The sequence below is a fragment of the Vombatus ursinus genome, unplaced genomic scaffold (genome assembly GCF_900497805.2).
Source record: "Vombatus ursinus unplaced genomic scaffold, bare-nosed wombat genome assembly UNPS02015255.1, whole genome shotgun sequence".
NCBI classification, from domain to species: Eukaryota; Metazoa; Chordata; class Mammalia; order Diprotodontia; family Vombatidae; genus Vombatus; species Vombatus ursinus.
In genome coordinates, this window is record NW_020955033.1 from 25,776,785 (window position 1) to 25,796,903 (window position 20,119).

The 20,119-nt window shown below is 39.8% G+C and overlaps 2 protein-coding genes across 3 annotated transcripts in view; one reads left to right on the plus strand and one right to left on the minus strand.

Moving 5' to 3' along the window:
• LOC114031878 (N-acetyltransferase ESCO1-like) overlaps positions 1 to 2,021 on the plus strand; it is a 49,817-nt gene extending 47,796 nt beyond the window's left edge. For both annotated transcript variants that reach the window (XM_027847068.1, XM_027847067.1), the window contains exon 13: positions 810 to 2,021. In XM_027847068.1, coding sequence (XP_027702869.1) covers positions 810 to 957 — 148 coding nt within the window. In that variant the 3' untranslated portion in view covers positions 958 to 2,021. The remainder of the gene's footprint in view (positions 1 to 809) is intronic.
• Positions 2,022 to 7,249: 5,228 nt separating this feature from the next.
• The window catches only part of LOC114031711 (GREB1-like protein), a 148,257-nt gene continuing 135,387 nt past the window's right edge, over positions 7,250 to 20,119 (minus strand). The window contains exons 28-33 of the mRNA XM_027846868.1: positions 18,930 to 19,095; positions 15,808 to 16,035; positions 14,525 to 14,666; positions 12,680 to 12,880; positions 11,133 to 11,271; positions 7,250 to 7,765 (exon numbers count right to left, since the gene is read on the minus strand). Of these exons, the coding sequence (XP_027702669.1) occupies positions 7,602 to 7,765; positions 11,133 to 11,271; positions 12,680 to 12,880; positions 14,525 to 14,666; positions 15,808 to 16,035; positions 18,930 to 19,095 (1,040 nt within the window). The 3' untranslated portion in view covers positions 7,250 to 7,601. The remainder of the gene's footprint in view (positions 7,766 to 11,132; positions 11,272 to 12,679; positions 12,881 to 14,524; positions 14,667 to 15,807; positions 16,036 to 18,929; positions 19,096 to 20,119) is intronic.

Below are 20,119 nucleotides of genomic sequence, written 5' to 3' on the forward strand. Positions count from 1 at the left end.
GATTTCATTTATACTATCCTTGATGTTCATTTCCACAGATATTTTCGCGTGCCATTTGTCTTATTTATATTCATTCTAGTTTCTCAAAATTGAGGTCTCTTCCAGTTCATTAGAATGGCATGATGCCTATTCTGAGGGAGTTAACTAATCCTGCCTTTCCTTTATACTAGTGAATTCAGGACTGGTGATAGCCAAGAGGTTGTTGCATTTTATTAAAATTGGAAATCATGCAGGTGCAGTCAGAAGACCTCCAAACAGTTATGAGCTAACAAGCTCTTTTCCCTTCTCCCTCTTCTCACTATCACTTTTCTCAGCTAAACCAGGGCTTTTTAGATGTTTTCCACTTGCAACTCCCTCAGCACTTCTTAAACTGTAGTTTAAGTTTATGAAGCCCTGAGCTAAACCATTCCTTGTTCTTCTTGTGCTAGTTCTCCTGTTATTATCGAGTGCTGCAATTACACATGCACACTTAACAATTCTGTGGGGCTGCGCACACGACAGAAAATTGTTGCTAATTGGAAAGTAATAAATTTAGGCAAACTTGTTAAGTATTTAAGAGGTGAATAATATGTGTGATGAATATGCATTTGTAGCAGTTACTTTGGAATTGGAATTGTATTCTATTATCTACGGAGTCTCCCAGTTAAGAAGGGTGCCTACTCTCTTAGTTTACAGTACAACAGAAACATAATAATAGTAGGTATTTATATGCTCTTTTAAAAAAGTTTTTATGATTTTTTATAATATAGTACTTTTTATGCTGTACCATGTTTCCTCACCCCTTTTTTCTTTCTTTCTTTTTAAATTAGGAGCAACTTTATATATGGCTCATATTTGAGCAAAGAAGAAATTGCTTTTTCAGATCCTACACCTGATGGGAAACTCTTTGCAACACAGTACTGTGGCACTGGCCAGTTTCTGGTATATAATTTTATTAATGGACAAAAGAACTCTTAATAGAATCTTGTCTATGTTGATTTGACTACATCTGCTGGATATTATGGATTGGTTACTAACTTTAACCAGGAACTAGGGCCATTTTTATTACAATGAACTCAGGACTGGTAACAACCAAAAGGTTGTTCCATTTTAATAAAATTGGAAACAATGCAGTAATAGCTTAATTTTTTGTTTTTTTAAAAGAAGATATTTTGTTATCTTTTACAGAAGTTTATGATTGTATTTTATCTATAGTTATTTAGTCATGTTTACATGCAGCAGATAATTAATTGTTCATAGTGGACTGTAAACTAATGCAAGGACTATGGTCTCAGTGATGAGTATATATTGAAGTTCCTAATATGGTAATATATCAGTGCTGCTTGGTACTGTATCTTTTTTTATACTGAACTGCTGATCCTAGTTTTGCTTTTGAAGCATAAGAGTTTAAAGATTGTATTTTAATGAAACTTAAATGCTTCTGGGATATTATTAAAGGAGGGACAACATTGTTTTTTAGAAAACAGTGGCAGTTAAAAGCTCCAGGATGTTTGTGTGTACTTGCTGTCATTTGCACATGCACCGAGGAAATAGGAAGTATGTGAGATGCTAGGTTTTTTTTTTTCCTTGATGGTAAAGAAAAGTGAAGTTGGAGTTGGTCAAAAGAGGGTTGGGCCTTTCCCTCTGGAAAGTTTCCTATGGGTAGAATTTAATGGGGAAAAAAACAAGCTGTAGGAGCAGACTATTGTATACCTTGCTCCCACTTGTGCATTTCTGCATATCCTACAAGAAGATAAAGTCCAGTTATGTCAAATTTACCAAATTCTCGAAAAGATTTTTGTAGTTTATTAATAAGGTTGAAGCTAAGTAAGAATGGCCCTGGTATCTGCTTTTTTTTTTTTTCCTCAGAAATACTGCACTGGATATATGCCTTTATTACTGGACTTCAATTGTATACTTGTCTGTATAATGCCCTCCACTTTTAAAGGGTTTATATGTTGAAAAACTGCTGTGGCCTTTCTTGATCTGTATATAATGTAGAATAAAAGAATAAATAACTTGATAGACTTTTCTAAATCATACCGGTGCTGGCATGATGTTAAATATATGTTGTCATTGTTTTGAATTGAGTGGTTGAGTTCAACCCCTTGAAATTCGATGATTCAAAGTCTTTGCCACCATTTTGCTCAAGTGCAGGTGCTGCAGCATGAAGTAATCCACAGCTCACATCTTAATTTACTGAATCTTGTCAGCTTTCTCTGCCTTTCAAATGTTGGATCAAACTGGAATCCAACTGCCCATCTCCCACCATGCCTCACTTGCTTTCCTGACCTTTTTTTTTGCTCACTGTCCCTTCATCTAAAGTGTATCCTAATCACCCTTTAAGGCACGGCTCAAATGCTTGTCAGTGCAACTTCCTGATGTCACTTAACTGGAAGGGTTCTCTGCCTCTTTTGAACTCCCTAAGATATTTGTGTCTTAATGTATTTTCATTCCTGCTTTTTTAGTTGTCTCTGTGGCTCTGATACCTTATCTTTCTAAGCCACCCTTTCCTCTTCTGTAAAATTGGGATGATGCTTGTACTATACCTCACAAGGTAGTCGAGTCCCATGAGAGAAAAGTATGTGAAAAACTTTGTAAACCTCAAAGAGCATATAAATACCAACTATTATTATGTTCCTGTTGAAGTAAACTAATAGAATAAGCACTCTTCTTAATTCCTTGAATGTAGTAGGTAATCAAACACTTGTTCAATGAATGGAGAGAGAGGTCAGGAATGGTAATAGCTAGCATTTATATAGCACTTTAAGGTCTGCAAAGGGCTTCACGAATATTGTCTCATTTTATCCTCATATATCTTCATTTTACAGAAAAGAAATTAGGGGATGGAGAGGTTATGACTTGCCCAGAGTTACCCAGTCAGTCAGTATCCGAGGCTGGACTTGAACTCAGGACTTCACTGTGCCACATAGCTGCCTCACAGAATGATGAAACACATTCATCTTCTAAGGGTCTTAAGGTATAGGGATGAAGTAAAGATATTTAGGAGACAAGACCCTTTTAAGTGATTCCTGGAGGATCAGTGAGTTTATGGGGAAAAATTACTCCTTCTTTGGCTTAATGACCTCACTAGCTGGGAATCATATCCATTTAAATACAGACTGAAATTTGTTTTATATAAAATATGCATTTGTGCCTAGAACATCGTGTTAAGCCAACATCATATATGCTTCAATCCCATATGGGCCAGAAGACTAGGCAGTACGTACTCAAGTCAAGTATCACCTTAAAGGATCCCTGAGTGGAGTAAGTTTGCGTGGTTTCCACTTTCATGAAAATGACTCATAGTACCATGTTGATGCAAATAAGTACCTACAGCCAATGTTACAACATGATCAGGCAGGAGTCAGAAGACTGGAGTGTGTGTTGCAGCTGCACCACTTAGCTAATTAGGTGACTGGATAAAACAATTCAGTTACCTCCAAATGGAGAATCACAGGCTCATTTGGAAAATGCACTTTACTGTATAAATGTGTGCTCTGACTTGCCTCACTGCTTATCATCCTAGGCCTTTTCCAGTGACTTGGGCACAACTACTACCCCACCCAGTGACTCTAGGTTGGTAGGTAGGGCCGGGGAAGCTAGGCATTTGTTAGGCTGAGGAATTAGAATATTGTGGGCATTTCTCTTGTGCCTGTAATTCACAGTCTCTTGGCTGTTTTTCCACTCACCCTAGAAGTCTAAATGGGCTCTTTTTCTATAACCCCCAACTTTCACTATGTACACCTAAATAGAAGATAATTCCTTTGTCCTCAGAACAATGCCTCTGGTGAAAAAGCAGATGCCCATGGTTATAAAGTTAAGTGGGTAGGGTAGGACCAAAGGTACCTAGGCAAAATCTGGACAGATTTGTAGCTAATCTAGAGTGGATTACTAATTCTAGTTAAATACAAAACTTTGCCATCCTTCAGTAAAATCACACGTTCCAAAACGACTGACCTTATTTGACCTTTTAGAGCTAAAGCAAAGGCCAAGACCAGAAATGATAAATGATTAAGACTCTTAGAAAAGAACACTCACCTGCAATGCAACCTATGGAAAAAACCAAAAACTACCATTGTCTTACCCAGTCAGAAAATTGATGCCCTGAAAGTTTTTTTTTCTCCCATGCCAGAGTTGAGAATGTGTGCCTTCATATTTGAAAGTTACAGAAATCTATCGATAAATCCACCCATGTTTGATTCAGCCTGGGATTCAGCCTCAACGGGGCCGTGACAGACACTAACTTTTCCTTATGACAAGGGGCCTCAGAAGGCAGACTTGGAATTTCCCTAATCTATATAATAAATTTTGGCTTCGTCATCTATATGTGTGGAGTTATTCAAATACGCAAATGGACATGGATATATAATAAACCTTGGCAGAGACCTACTGGGCTATTAAATTAGAATCATCACTTCTCAGAGTTGACAGTATTTAAATTCGTTATGTTGAGCCAGAATTACACACATACCAGTGCTTTTATATATATAAAAACCCTTTGTTCTAAAAATTTAGCAGAATTACATAAAGGGTGGTTCTCTTTCCTTCAGACAATGCATTCAATCTTTGTGGTAAAAGTAAAAATAGATTTTTTTTCTGATTAACTTATTCTGGGGGCCTTATAATTTAAAGAAAATGCAACATCTTATTAAAGGAAAATTTAATACATTCACCAAATTAAATGAAAGCACATTATAAACATACTGTAGGCACAACGTCAGACAATTTAAAATCATAAACAATAAAATGTGAGGTAGACTGACTAGTGAAATTCACCAAGTTTTGGTTAAGAAAATTTTACAGTAATAAAGTAACACAGGTGCCCCCCTTTCCAAAAGAAAAAAAAATCAGAAAGCAATTACATAAATTACAGAAAAAAACTGAATACAATGATTCTCATTCTGATTTTTTAGTTTACATTCAGTATTAACCTGTGAACTGTCAAACATGCCGAGATTTAACATGTCTACAGGTAAAGTATTATTTGCTGGCCTATTTAATACATTCATACCACATCAGTGTTCTCAGTGACGGCAAGGCTTACAGCTAAACACACCAAGCAACCCAAACCATAGCTGATAAGATCATGGTGTCCTGTGCTTGTGCAATTTTCTCCCTAATCTACTAAGATCTAACACTAAACAATTCTAATGATAATAGGACATTTAAAAAAAATTTTTAAAGGCTCAAAAGCTTAAAATTTTTGGAAAGGGAAGGTAGGCCAAGTTGGATGTGTAAGGGCATTCTCCTCTTGGGATGGTTTGATTTTTGGTTTTATTCTGGCGACGCTACAGGGCTGCGATTATTTGCTTGGACTTTTCAGCCCATATTAGAAACATTTAAGGAGTCCTACATGTACAGTAATAACTCTGGAAAATGTCCTAAGATCTTGGAGCCAGAAGAAACCATGAGAGGTTCTTCCCAGGTAAGACTATTTCTAATGGTTTCTTACTTTACCCTAAAGTAAAAATAAGGTAATATTCGAAATGCAGTATTGCACAACAACAGCTTAACTTGATTTGGTCAGCATCGAGCCCTGCCAGCAAAACTGGAACTTTTGAAATACATTCATATCTACACTGAAAACTCTTCAGAACGTACCTTTATATCAGAAATTCTGCCATGCACAAATTAAGGTGTATCTTTTAAGCATATATAAGGCAGGTCCTCTTTCAAGGACAGTTAAAAACAAATGTTTAAAAAGAATTGTTCATTTGAAATGTGCTACATTTGCAGCATTGCAGTTAGCTCTATTAAACCCCAAAGATCTGCAAACTATTTTTCCTCAGGCTTCAATCAAATACATTTTGTTTTGTGATGTAAACATCTCTTTCTCACAAGTAATAAAGCTGCTTGATTAACACTATTTGTTCTAAGTAAATGCAGTTGTAGCAGGCCCTTCTCAGTAGTTTCAGGTCAGGGATCAAGGGTTCATTAAGGGGAGATAGCCATTTACAAACGGTGTGTTCAAAGGAAGATTGCCACTTTTACTTTTATCACTTTACAAACAGCAAAAAATGTGTGCAGGACAAAGTAGCAACTGGGTGTTCTGAGAGATTGAATCCAAACTGATTCTGTAAAATGAGAAGTCTTTATTTTCCACAGCACCTTGGCTTAAGAACTATTAACTAACCCCCAAGACTTTGTTCTAGAACCCAGAAATGGATAATTGGATGACTCAGGAATCTGAAGAACTGCGGAAATCTTTATGTAGATAACAGACATATCTCACCACTACCTGAGCAAATTGGATTTTTTTTTTTTAAAAATAAAGCATTCATTTCCACATCAAGAACAAAGCCATTTGGGGTTACTGCTTCCATGGAAGTGGGGTTTTCTGTGAGCTGGAGAAAAGGGGTAGCAGACTTAGCCGTTCTGCTGCCCTCTCCTCCTGCCTGAATCCTGGCTCCCCAACAGCCATTCTGCTTTGGTATTTGTAGTTGGGGGTGCAGGGGGGAGTGAGGGAGTAGTTTCCATTTAGCATAAAGTTGATACATTCAATCAAACCTGTCTTTAAGTCTTGCTATGTATGAGGATGTGAGAAGAAACAAAATTGCACTGGCTCCGCTATGTACAAAACTAAAACATGACATTTCATAAGAAATCAAAGTCAAGTAAAATTGGTTTTGCTGGTGCCCAACTATACAGAAACTCAAACCATGAAGGACAGCAGTTTGGGATGGGGGCGGAGAGGGGGAGAAGAGGATGAATGGGGAAGCTGAAGTCTCTCAATGACGCCAAAAAATTCTCAGGTTACTCTTTGCACAGGAAGTAGTATCACTGTCAAACCAAACAGCTTGTTATAGATCCATGCTAATGCAACGTGCAAAGGATTCTGAAAATTTAAAGCCAATGGGACGAGCGAAGCAACGAGATTAGTAGAAGCTGCACAAATGGGCGTGCACAGGACGCCTGCTCTGCATTTACTGCCTTATTTGTTCAGGTTTAAGTAGTAAACTTTTAACTCCTGTGGAAATTTTGCCAAAAGTTTCATACATATAAAATTACAAATCTTAAAACTAACACTGCACAGAGAGAACAAATGCTACTTTTTTTTTTTTAAATACAAGTATCTTCTACATTCTGTCATTTCAAACCCCTGAGTAATACTGTACCAAAGTACAGATTTGAAGAGAAACTGAGGATTCAGGCCTCGGACGTTAATCTTCACTGCATCACACCCCTGGTGTGAGTCTCATGTAACACATTCAGGCTAGCTGATGCTGAAAATCAATTTTTTTTTCTCCTAGCACAGATAGGTAAAAATGAAACAAAACACCCCTCAAAAAAACAACAAAACAAAACGACTCTGAGAGCCTCAAGCTCTTCATTGTCCAAAGTGTGTCACTTCAGTCACAGCTGGCAGGCCGTTTTCTAAGTAGTTTGCATAACTGTCTAGGGTGGAGTCACCCTAAAATCCCAGGTCCTGGTATTGGAGCTGAAGTGGCATTGATGCCCTTGGGGTATCCAGGTCAGGTGTGTGTGGGTCTTTGGAGGGCATCCTAAAGTCACAACAGTTGCACTTTGCTCCACAGTGATTGTACTTAAGAAAGAAAAAGAAATCCCACTTGATCATCTGCCTCCTCCCTCCCACACCTCAATTCTGGTCCTTCTCTCGCTCAGACATGGCGTCCAGTAAGAAAGTAGAGAGGCTTGTCCTCGCTGCTGTTGGCTGTTTGAAATTCGTCCCTAAGTCGGAACTGCCATTCGTCTTCTAGTTCTAAGCGGACAATTGTTTGCCGTAAAGAACTTCTATCTTGGCAGATGACACACAAGGTAGCACCTTCAAGGAAAGGTAGAAACTTGATGTTAGACAGCAGGTATTTGAATCAACAGGCCTCTTTTAAAGCACCTCACTTCCTCCCTGGAACTGCAGAACCATTAGCTCATGGCTTTAAGTATTTCTCTCCACTGACAAGATTACTTAGGCTGCTAACCATCGTGTGTTATTAAGGAAATTCAGTAACATTTGACCCGGTCATACTATGCATATTTACATTCTTATTTCCTGCTTCCTTGAAGCCATTTTGGGGTTACACATGATACTGAAGCAAAAGCATGACTGAACAGTATAAAGGCAGTGAAATGTAGCACGTAACAAATGTTTTGTTGTTAGTCCTTTCAGTCCTGTCTGAAACCCATTTGGGGTTTTCTTGGCAAAGATACTCAAGTGGCTTGCCATCTCCTCCTCCAGCTCATTTTACAGATGAGGAAACTGAGGCAAACTGGGGTTAAGTGACTGGCCCAGGGTCACACTGCTAATAAACATCTGAGACTAGATTTGAACTCGGGTCTTTCTGACTCCAGGTCCAGCGTTCTATTCACTGCACCACCTAGTTGCCCTGGCAAGCAATAAATGTTTATTCAACGCTTAACTGTATGCACTGAACACCTGGCACCTATGCTTTACTATATTACAATAACAGTATTAAAAAAGAATTACCGGTGGATTTCTGTATGGCAGTGTGCCAGTCTCATTTCTCTTAAATTTACTTAGCAGATTTAAGAATCCTAGGGAGTCAATATGACTTTTTTTTTTTCTAAAAGCAGTAGCATTCACTGAAGTTATGGCCATAACTGGCAACTTAAATTAATTGTTGCACTCACACCGTATGGAAAGACACTGTGCTAAGTACTGGGATCCGAAGAGAAATAAGCTTATCATATAGCAGGAGGATACGACAAGTACAAAAATTTACTATGATATAATGTAAAATATTGTAAGTGCCATATGAAGGGTACACAAAGTACAGGGAGGGTGCAAAGAAAAGAGCAAACCCCGCCCGCTGCTCCTTATTCTGTTCTGTTTACTTCCTGTGCCACCTGACATACCTGCTAAGTCACCAAAAGTTTTCTGAAGAGGGAACGCATAATATGCCCCAAGTTTCTCCCAGCTAAATATTCCCAAGGTTCTTTCAAGTGATTTGCATGTGGCACAAACTTGAGGTGAACCATCCTGGCTGCCCGCCTCTGGCCAATTTCTAGCTTTTCCATGTCTTCCTCAAATGTGGTGCCCAGAACAGAACACAACACTCACGTGGGCAGAGCACAGCAGGACCAGCATCTCCTTACTTTATGTCTCTAAGATTAAACTAATTCTCCTAGGTGCCTTACCATCCTGATGACTCATATAGAATTTGTAATCCATAAAAACCATCAGGCATTTTTCAGATAAACTGTGGTACAGATGTATCTTCTATCTTCAAGTTGTAAAGATGATTTTTTTTAACCTAAGTGTAAGATGATTTCTACTAAATTTAATCTTATTAGATTCATTCAAGCTTGTCAAAATCTTTTTTGAATCTTCCCTCTCATGTCCCAGATGTTGCTATCCCTTTTAGCTTTGTGTGACCTGTGAATCTGGTAACTGTGCCATTTATGTTTCTATCCAAGTCACTAATAAATGTCAGCTTGGAAGCCTGTCTCCAGAATCTGTATTTGGTCTTGGGCTGGTTACGCTTTATCTATTAATGACTTCTTTAGATCCAGCATTGAAACAGTCCCAAATCTACGTAAGTGTACTTGCTCTCATTTTTTCATGTTTTCCAGAAGAACTGTAAATGACTTTAGCAAGTATATTGTTAAAATCTAGGTAAACAACATCTACACTACTGCCTTTATCTAAATAACTTCATCAAAAGTTAGTCTGACATAACCTATTCTTGATGAAGCCATGTTGACTCTTTGTGATTATGCTTTCCTTTTTTAAATGTTCACTAACCATCCCTCTAATAATAACTCTAGAACTTTTCTAGGAACCAAAGTCAAGCTCACTGGCTTACTATTTGCAGGCTCCATTCCCTTCCCCCTTTTGGAAACTCAGGACATTTGCCCTTGTCTAAACTTGTAGTACCTCTCTAATTCTCCATGATCTTTCAAGGGTCAATAATAGTGATTCCTCATCACACCTGCCAGCCTTTTAGTGCCCTAAGTTGTGGTTCATCTGCATTAAGTCACTAGAACTCATTCAGGGCTACCAGATGCTCTCTTATTTATCTCCTTGCTATTTTAGGTATCATCTTCTCATTACTTATTTTATTACATCTTTCTAATTCCAAAGATAGTTTTTCTTGGCAGAGGAAAAAAAGCATACCAAAGATCTGACCCTTTTCTCTGTCATCCACCATTATAATTCTATACAATTGAAGTGGCCTTCCTCTTTCTTCTTTAATCTTCCCTCTCTTCCCCACTATAGCTAAACCTCACCTCATCAGTCTAAGGTCATCCTGGTCCTTATTATCCCCAGCACTAGACTTAGAGGGTCATGCTATGCTTGCTAGTTATCCTCCATCACGTGCCATTACTTTCAACAGCATTCACCAAAGGTTTTTGAATGGAGAGTAATGATTGTGGCTAGGTTTTAGAAAGATCAATCTGAGAGTGGTGCATGGACTGGAAGTCAGATCAGTCAGGTTATTTCAGTACTAAAACTAATGTAGGGGCCATACAGTGGGGAAGAAATTACATTATCTTTTGTCACAGTCCTTCCTTCTCCAGTTCAATAATAAACACATTATTTTTTATATCCCAGGGCCGTTAGGATAGAACAGTGGATAAAATGCAGGGCCTGGAGTCAGGAAGATATGAGTTCAAATCCAGCTTCAGACATTTACTAGGCTGTGTTACCCTGGGCAAGTCACTTCGCCCTGTTTGCCCGTTTCTTCATCTGTAAAATGAGCCACAGAAGGAAATGGCAAACCACTCTGGTATCTTTGCCAAGAAAATCCCAAATGGGGACATGGAGAGTCTAACATAACTGAACAACAAACAATTTACATTCTGGGTTTGGACAAAATGTTACTGACCAAGATCAATATTTCTTATAAGGAAGGCCTCGTCTTAAGAGGAAATACAGAGAAATGGAAAGAATGCTAAACTTCAAGTCAGAACAAATTTGGATTTGAATATTTTAGTTGTGTGGCCATGTGCAAGTTGCTTACCCTCACTGAGCCTTAGTTTTCTCATCTGTAAAATGGGAATAATGTCACTTGTAGCTGGTAACTCACAGAGTTGATATACTCAGATAAGATAAAGTATGTAAAACACTTCAGAAACTGTAAAGAAGGAATTAGTCTTTTTAAATTAGTCTGTGGGGAGAGAGGGACAAGGCAGGGGAGGAGATAATTTACAAAGTACTAAAGCAGACCTACCTTTGAGGAACTTAAATTTCTTAAGAAGGTCAGCACCTACGAAAGAGTCACAGAGGTACAAAAGAAGTCCGCTGAAAAATACCCCTTCACAGTTGACATTGATGGAGTGTGGTCTTGAGCTCACATAGCATATGGCCACCTGAAACACCAAAAGAAAGAGGAATATTTTACTTTCAAAAAATAACTAAGGTGTGTGTGTATACACACATGTATGTATGTATGTATGTATATATATGCCATTTGGGCTCAGATGGCATGGAGCAGTATTGCCTGCACTAAATTTCTAGAGTAGAGAAAATCAGGATTGGTTCTTCCCAAGAAAGACTCGAAGAGAGGAATTCACAGGGACACACGACATTTTCAGCTTCATGTAATACAAGGTGACCCAGACTTCTAGTGTGGTTGTAAGTTATTAAATAAATAGATTAAAACCACACTAAGACCTTTGGGATACCCTGTATAACCAGTGTGAGGGAAATAGAGGACTCAGGAGAGGAAAAAAACCTAAATCACTGTAAGCAAAGAGTTAAAATATTGTTTTCCTCTGTAACTTCCTTCCTCGTTCCTCCTCCCCAAAAAAGGCAATTTCTGAGAAATTGTAAAATGAAATGCCTCGTTACAATCTGAAAGCTATCAAATAAAATTTAAACATCACTCTGAGTAAAGGAAGGATGCTTCATATGGACAGAAAGAAGTGTGAACTAAAATGTTATGACTGCTCTACTCTCATGAGAATGGAATGTCAAACTCTTACAAACTCTAGAAAAGGGATTTCGGAGAATGCTGATGAACTCTGCAGAAGCACCAGAGGCAAAGAGGCACAGTGCAGGGCTCCTAGTGGATGCTTCCCCAGCTTGCAGACTGTCCTGCCTCTCTCTGGCAGCTAGGAATGAAACACTTAATGAACTGAAATCCAGTGTCCCGGGTTCTGGTCCTGGCCCTGCCACCAATTAGCTTTCAGTGTAAGTTTGACCAAGTTCTCTCTGGCTTTACCTTTTCAATAACATCTGTAAGATGAAAGGTTTGGATTAGACGTGATCTCTAAGCCTCCATCCAGCTTTACCATTCTATGATTCACACTCATAATGTAGATTGTTTCCCAAACCTCAAAACTACCAAATGCTAGATGAGAAAGCCATGGGGAGTGTCCACACAAGGCTCAGTCACCTCTACTACTTGAGGGACGCTGCTGAGACTAAGCAAAGCCTCAAGGTCCCCCCGGAAGGCCTGAGAGAGGCTGGAGAGTGGGACACAGGAAGAGAGAAGGCAGAAAGAAAACTAAAAAGGGAGAAAAGCAGAAAACAGAAAAGGAAATAGTGTAGGGGGTGGGTTAGTACCACAACAGCAGTCTCAGGTGCATCTTGGTAGCCTCCCAGAACCTTTGGCACAGGAGTAACATCCTAGAGAATTCTAAGATTCCAGTGATCTTCATGTCCACATCATTCCAGATAATAGGAACTTTGGGGAAGGATGCCTGGCCACCTCACAGTCATGAGGAAGGAAGGAACGGAGATAGGGAGGGAGGATGGAAGGAGAGCGTTTTTTACCTCTGGTCCAACGTTCAGGTAGCAATCGATGGCCAAGATGGGGCTCCTGTAATTATGGATGGCTTTTGGGAAGAGTTTGTATGTGGCATGCTGAAGGAACTTCTCAAGGAGAAACTGGGCTGGAGCTGCTAGGAGAGTATGCTCACTGTCTGGAGCGCAGACGTACTGAAGAGGCAAGATGGGTGCTACACTTTCAGGTAGCTGTAATCAGATGCAACAGGAATATTTAAAATACATCAGATGTCCCTTCAATGAAATGGATGGAATAGGTGAAGAAATACTCCTCTCGCGATCACCTACCCAGATACCAACTGTAGCACAGTCTTATTGTCCAGGGCAACTCTGTGCTCTTGGGTTTGGGGAAGAATGGGACTTAATGTGGGCTGAATGGTGAGGGGAGAAAGGTAACAAAAAGGCAGTTTTTTCGAAAAGTACTGCATTTGGTAGTAATCTACAAAGAGTGTATCAAGCAAGAATGTCCAACAAGGTCTATTAAGTAGAGACCAAGTACAGAGGGAGGTGTGCCCCTCTACCATGTGTGTTCACGTCTGATCCCACCACGGCAATGCTACCAGTAATGACTCACAGTGATAGAGTACTATGATGTTTACAAACTGTCCACCATAAGATAGGTAGTGGAAATATTATTGCCCCCATTTTACAGGTGAGACAATTAAGGCTCAGAGAGGTGACATCTCCATAATGTCACAAGTGTAATAGCAAAGAACTGACTGCAGATCTTGTGATTTGAAGAGCAGTAATCTTTTCATAACCCAAGCTGCCTTATATCTCAGTTGTGGGACCTCAGAGGTCACACTGCTCCTCAAACCAATTCTAAATCCATCTAACAGTATTATGATCCTCCAACCCACATCTCTCCATCTTATCCATCAGGATATCATGAGATGCCACCAAAGGCCTTGCTGAAATTCAGACTGCCATGTCTATGGAATTTTCTTAATTTATCAGAGTCACCTCTTTGTCAAAAGGACATGAATGAAATCAGACTGGCATGTTCCTGTTGAACATATACTGCTTCATAGCGGTCATCATTTTCCATTTTAAGTGTTCATAAATCATCCCTTTAATAATTCATTCTAGAATTTTGCCACAAATCAGGCAATTCACTTTTTTTGAAAATGGAAACATTTGCTGATCCCTAGTTGTGTGGTACCTTTAACTCTAATTCTCCATGATTTTTCAAAGATCACCAATAATGGTCCCTTAGTCACATCCCCATGTTCCTTCAATGCCCAAGGATGTAATGCATAGAGATCCAGTGATTTAAGATTACTGAAGGCAGAGAGATACTCCCTGACCATCTCCTCATTTACCTTTGTTTTCAATTACTTGTGAAACTATTTCTGTTCTACACCTTGCTCAGTCTGAAGACTGCTTTCCTTTTCAGTAAAGAACACAGAAATAAAATGGTAGTTGGATATCTCTGCCTTCTCTCTCTTTCATATTTTATCATATTTCTGTCCAGGAAGGAAAGGAATAGAATGTCACATTTAAATCTTCTACCACAGTCAGTCCAGCCCCATCATAGCAGTTTTCTGAAGCTCAAGGGGCCTGGACTAGGCACTGAGAAGAAAGCAGTGTCAGAAGGAAGGACTTTTGGTAGCAAATATTTTGTATCTCAGTAAAAATCTGCCATAGAATGATATTAATCTGTACTGGAAACTGGAAATACTGCTCAGTGTCTCCATAATAGTAATGAAATTTCCCCTTTTGTTGTTTCACTTGTTAAAAAACACAACCATTTAATATAAAAGATATTAACAGGCACACTGTTGTCTTTACTCCCAAGAAAAGAATTTGCTCTTTCCAACTTGAAAAACTTACACTGATTTTTGGTTTGACGTTGAAGTCCTTTTGTCCTCCAACCTGGATGTGTTTTTTCATGAGACTGAAGTTGTTAAATCGGCAAATAAGCAGACCACTGCTGTTGGTTCTCAAGTTAAAGTCAACATCTTCACAAAAGTACCTAAAAGTTAATTATAGCAATACAGATCTGGGCTTCAGTAACTTATTCTGCCTCCATAACCTCATTCAAGATTATTACAGAAAAAGAAAGGAACAAAAAAGGATTAGAGGACAGCCTAGAATGAGATGACCTCCCGATTACCCACATAAACCCAAACATGACGTGTAATAATGTCTATGGATTGTTAACTGCACTAGGCATCTGCTGGGTCTAAAGGAAATTTCTGCAGTGAGTGGAATGAAGAGATCTGTCTGGCATGCTGTTGTTATTCAGTCATTTCAGTTATGTCTGACTCTGTGACCCCATCTGGGGTTTTCTTGGCAGAGGTAATGGAGTGGTTTGCCATTTCCTTCTCCAACTCATTTTACAGATGAGGAAACTGAAGCAAACAAGGTGAAGTGACTTGACCAGGGTCACACAGCTAGGAAGTGTGTGAGGCTGGATTTGAACTAGGTAAAATGAGTTCTCCTGATGCCAGGCCTGGCACTCTATCCACTGTGCTACCTAGCTGCCCTACCTGCCGTGCTAATGGAAACTAATCAGGCAGCTCTTGATTTCTTTCCCTGCTATACTTCAATTCCTACCAATATCTGATTTTATAAGTCAGGATACCAACAATCTGGCAACCTCTTCCCTGCAACTCATTTTATGATAGGACCTTTTATGTGTATGTAGGTCAATTATCTAGGTGGAACTAAGCTTTGTATAAGCTCTTCTACTTCCCCCATACAGGGAGAGAGGGAGTGATGGAGAGGATGAGGAGAAAGAGAGAAGAGAAGGGGTGGAGAGAAAGAGAAAGAGAAAGAAAGAGAGAGAAAAGGAGGAGGAGGAGGAGGAAAGAGAGGGAAAGAGGAGAGGGGAGGAAAAGAGAGGAGAAAGAGAGAGAGAGAGAGAGAGCGCGCGCACAACCACACACCAGAGTGAGACAAGGCTTACGTGAAGTAAGAGTAAATACACTTCTTTGAGTATCACTGGTACTAAACAGCCTTGTTTAGAGAGATGTCATTCATTCAACAGTGTAGACAAGTTTAAATTGTGCCTATCTGTGATGCACAAAGATATACTTACAGGCCAGCAAGTCAACAACATAGTGAATATCACAGACCCAGGTGAGGCACTGAATCTGTTTGGTGCTCCTTACCTGTTGAGATCATATTGCACATTCTGCGTCAAGTCTATATTGAGCAGTACGAAGTCATGTACATGGCACCGAGAGAAGGGAGACTTGAGGCTTCTAGAACTCAGCTTGCTGTTCCACTTCTGTATCCCCAGGATGGCATAATGCACAATCTTTGGGGTGGCTTCAAGATGCTGCAGGACAGTCTTTAAGGACACATTCTTACTGGTAATTCCTGAATCCATGGGCTGGCTATTAGATTTAAAATGAGGCAAGTGTAAGAAGCGGCCCATGAGGTCATCCAACAATGAGTAAATTGACTTTTTTCAAAAACGGTATAAGCAGATGTTGCTAATATTTTAAACTGGTTTTCTCCCCCAAAACACAACTTGAGGTGAAAAGAACATTCCAGGGAACTGTTATTTACACAGCAAAAATATTATTAAAGGAAGGAGAGTCAAAATTTAAACTAGGATGCTTTCCTTCCTAATCTGCTCCTTTTGGAATCCCTGGTTGCCTTCAAAACTCAGCTCAAGTACAACCTTCTGTATGTATGTAGCCTTCCCCAACCCCTCTAGCTCCTAGTGGCCTCCCTCCCTCCCAAAACTCTTATATTGACTTTCTATATAGTCTGCAGATACTTATACTCTCTAAATGCATGCCCAGAATGAAATAGGCTGTACACATTTAGACCAAGCAGAAAAAAGCTGGCTTCTAAGTTAGAGAGAGCTGAGTTCAAGCCTCACTTCTAACTTATAATGGCCGTGGAACCTTTACCCTTCTAATGAGTGTCCTGAGTAATTCTCTAAGACTCCATGTTGCAAAGGAGGGGCAAGTCTGGTAGAGAGAGATTCCTCATCCTTTACCAATGAAACCACATGCCCATTCCTTATTCCTTTCTCTATCTATCTATCTATCCATCTATCTAGATATGGATATGTATGTATATATGTTAGTTGTTGTGCTTTCTTCTTGTATTATTTTTTTTGCTGGGCAATTGGGGTTAAGTGACTTGCCCAGTGTCACACAGCTAGTGTTATGTGTCTGAGGCTGGATTTGAACTCAAGTTCTTCTGACTCTAGGGCCAGTGCTCTATCCACTGCACCACCTAGCATCAAATGACATCACTCTGCCAGAGTCAAAGTACAGTGTGTCTCACTGTGGCCGATAGATGAGCTTGGAAGGCTCTACCACAGCTCAGGCACTATATGTATATGTATGCATCTGTGTGTGTGTGTACATGTGTGTGTATGCATACATATATATCTATATATACATATATAGATATTTTTTCCCTCCCTTGTCAGAATGTAAACTTCTTGAGGGCAGAGACCATTTCACCTCTTTGTATCTCCCAGGCTTAGCACAGTGCCTGGCACATAGTAGTCAATCAACCAATAATCAATAAGCATTTATGAAGCACCTACTATATGCCAGGCACTGTGCTAAGCACTGGTGATACAAAAAAGAGGCAAAAGACAGTGCCTCCCCACAAGGAACTCAGTATTTAATAAATTCTTGTTGGTTGATTGATAAAATCAATTTTTACTGAGACCTGAGACTGTAAGAGGTCTGGTTTGAGTTGTACCGAATGGACCTGCTGGAAGGAAGGAAGTGGCAGGGGAAGGCTAACAGGAAGCAAAGAATGTCCCGGGACAGTCCTCTGGGGAAATGGCAAGAGGTGCTGATAATCTACACCTCTCCCCTCAACATCCTACTGTAAGATCTAGCTAGAGATGACAACTGGAAAATGAAAAAGATGACAAGAAGGCGAAGGTGGGGAAAAGGGACAGATTTATCCCTTCAGAGGAGCAGGAGAATGGGAAAACACCTTGAGTTTCACAGTCTCTTCATCTGTGAAATGGAGAGGTTGAACTATATACAGCAGGGATTCTTAATCTGTATTCTGTCATTGCCCCTCCCCGCCACTTTGGCAGACTGGTAAAACCTATGGATGGATCCCTTCTCAGAATAATGTTTTTAAATGCATAAAATAAAATACATAGAATTAAAAAGGAAACCAATTTTATTAAAATACAATTGTTAAAATATTTCAAAAGCCCAAACAAGTTCATTGACCCTGGATTCAGAACCTCACTAGATGAGCTCAAAGTTGCCTTCCAATCCTATGACTACAGCACAGAATGGCCCAAAGATAAAATGGTGAATGGGGAAGGTAACTGATTGGACACATTCCCTCCCTGCCCTGCTCACCTGAAGGGGCAACTATTATATCCTTGACTTTGAATTTAGGGAAGTTGTCACAAGCATACAAAATAAACACCCTCAAGATTTTTTTCCCATTCTCTTTTCCTTTATGTTCCAGAAGTAGTTAGGTGGATCAATTAGCCTTAATAAGGAGCCTATGCTGGCAGCGTGGCAGAGCACGGTCCCTAAAAGTCTTAGTGCAGTTTTAAGCTTTAATAGCTGATTTGTATTAAATATTTTTGCATTCATTCTTTATATACTTATGTATATATAACCCCTGTCCCAAAGCCCATTGGTGTGGGACTTTCCTCTTACTGGTGGAGAAAAAGGCCCTGCCCTACATGAGGGATGCATCGGAACTGGGGTGACATGAGAGCTTTAGTTCTCAGCCAGTCCCCTTTTAAGGACTCTCCAAGTGACAGCCTTCTTTAAGCAATCCAGCTTTGAGAGAGAAGATGGAAGAGGCCAACCCCACTTCAAGCTGTTGAAGGAAAAGACTCTGGGAAGAAATCAGATGAATGTGAAGTCTCCATCATGTCCCTACTCCCAGTCTGCTACACTAGAGATTTGGGAGAGTTTTCCTCTTCAGTGAGATTCAGGATACTCTCCGAGTTAAGCCGAGTTGTCTGCTCCTTCATTCTGTATTGTCTGATTCTCCTATGGAGACCTTCTCTGATTTCTATTTTGTTAGACTTTGGATAAATGGGTTTCTTTGCTATTTGCTACATGTGTTCATTGTGGAATTGGTATGAACTTGGTACAAAGATTACATATGGTCCTCTCTCCCTTAAAATGTGTGCTTCTCTCCTCATTCTCTGTATTTCTGGGGATTACTCCACTCTTGGTGCGTCTAATTCTAACACCTAATCCAGTGCTCAGAATTCAGCAGGCACTTAATAAATGCTTGTTGGTTGTTCAATTTCCCAGTCTCACTGTACCTGGACGGTTCCTGGGCACTGTGAATGTTCCACAGGACACAGGAGTCATCCATGATCACTATGAAAGGCCAGACGCATTGGCGTTTGACTCCCAGTTCCTCCAGGCGGCTTCTCTCCAGTTCGAGGTTGTGGTAGGAGAGCTCCTTAATGAGGAACCTTGCAGCACCTGAAAAGCAACACAAATACTTTTGCACAGAGCAATTCTGGTCTGAATCTCCTCCACAGGATAAAACCCTCAAGCCCCAAACCTACCCCACTGATCTTTATTTGGAAACTTAGGAGTCAAGCAAGACTTCTGGGGGACTTCATGTCCCCTAACACAAGACATCCTGAATAGAAGGACTATTTTCACCACATGCCAATAGCTCAAAATAGCTGTGAACAAGGCTTTCAATAATCCCAGGAGCAACTCCAAGTGTTGACAAGATGATTGGATTCAATACTTTGATTAATATTTCCCCAGCTTAGGTTTCATTCATTCATGCATTCATTCATTTGTGTTTTCATGCATTCATTCATTTATTAAAAACTGTTAAGCATCTACAATGTGCAAGGAGACTTGAGGAAACCAGGGTCTTCTCTGAAAAGGGTCCAGGGCCCTGGAACCCTGATAATGTCAAGAGAGACTTGGGTTCAAATACCACCTTAGATACTTACTAGCTGTGTGACCAAGGTCAACTCACTTAGTCTCGAGCCTCAGTTTCCTCATCTGTAAAATGGGGAATAATAATGCCTGTAGTACCTAATTCAGTGGGTTTTGGGGAGGATTAAATGAGATAATAAATGTGCTTTATTAAACCTTAAAGTGCCATATAATTACCAGCTGTTGTTAGTATTCTTCTAGAAAACTCTTGCTTATCTTGAAGGCCAGAAGTCAAGCCTACCCTTCAAAGTGGGCCTCCCTAGACTACATTGTGTATTTCTTTTAACCTTAGGAGTTTTCAGGTTTATCCGATTTACTCTCATTTAAGTAACTGGATGCAACATATTCTCTTTTATTTGCACCCTGTGATGTAAAAGAGATAGCCTTGAGAAAGAAACCAAACAGTGCTAGAAGGGACCGCCTAATCTACCCCACTCATTTTCAGAGAGAAGAGAGAATACGTGAGAAATAAAAGGGAAAGAGAGAGAGAGAGAGAGAGAGAGAGAGGGAGAGGGAGAGAGAGAGAGAGAGAGAGAGAGAGAGAGAG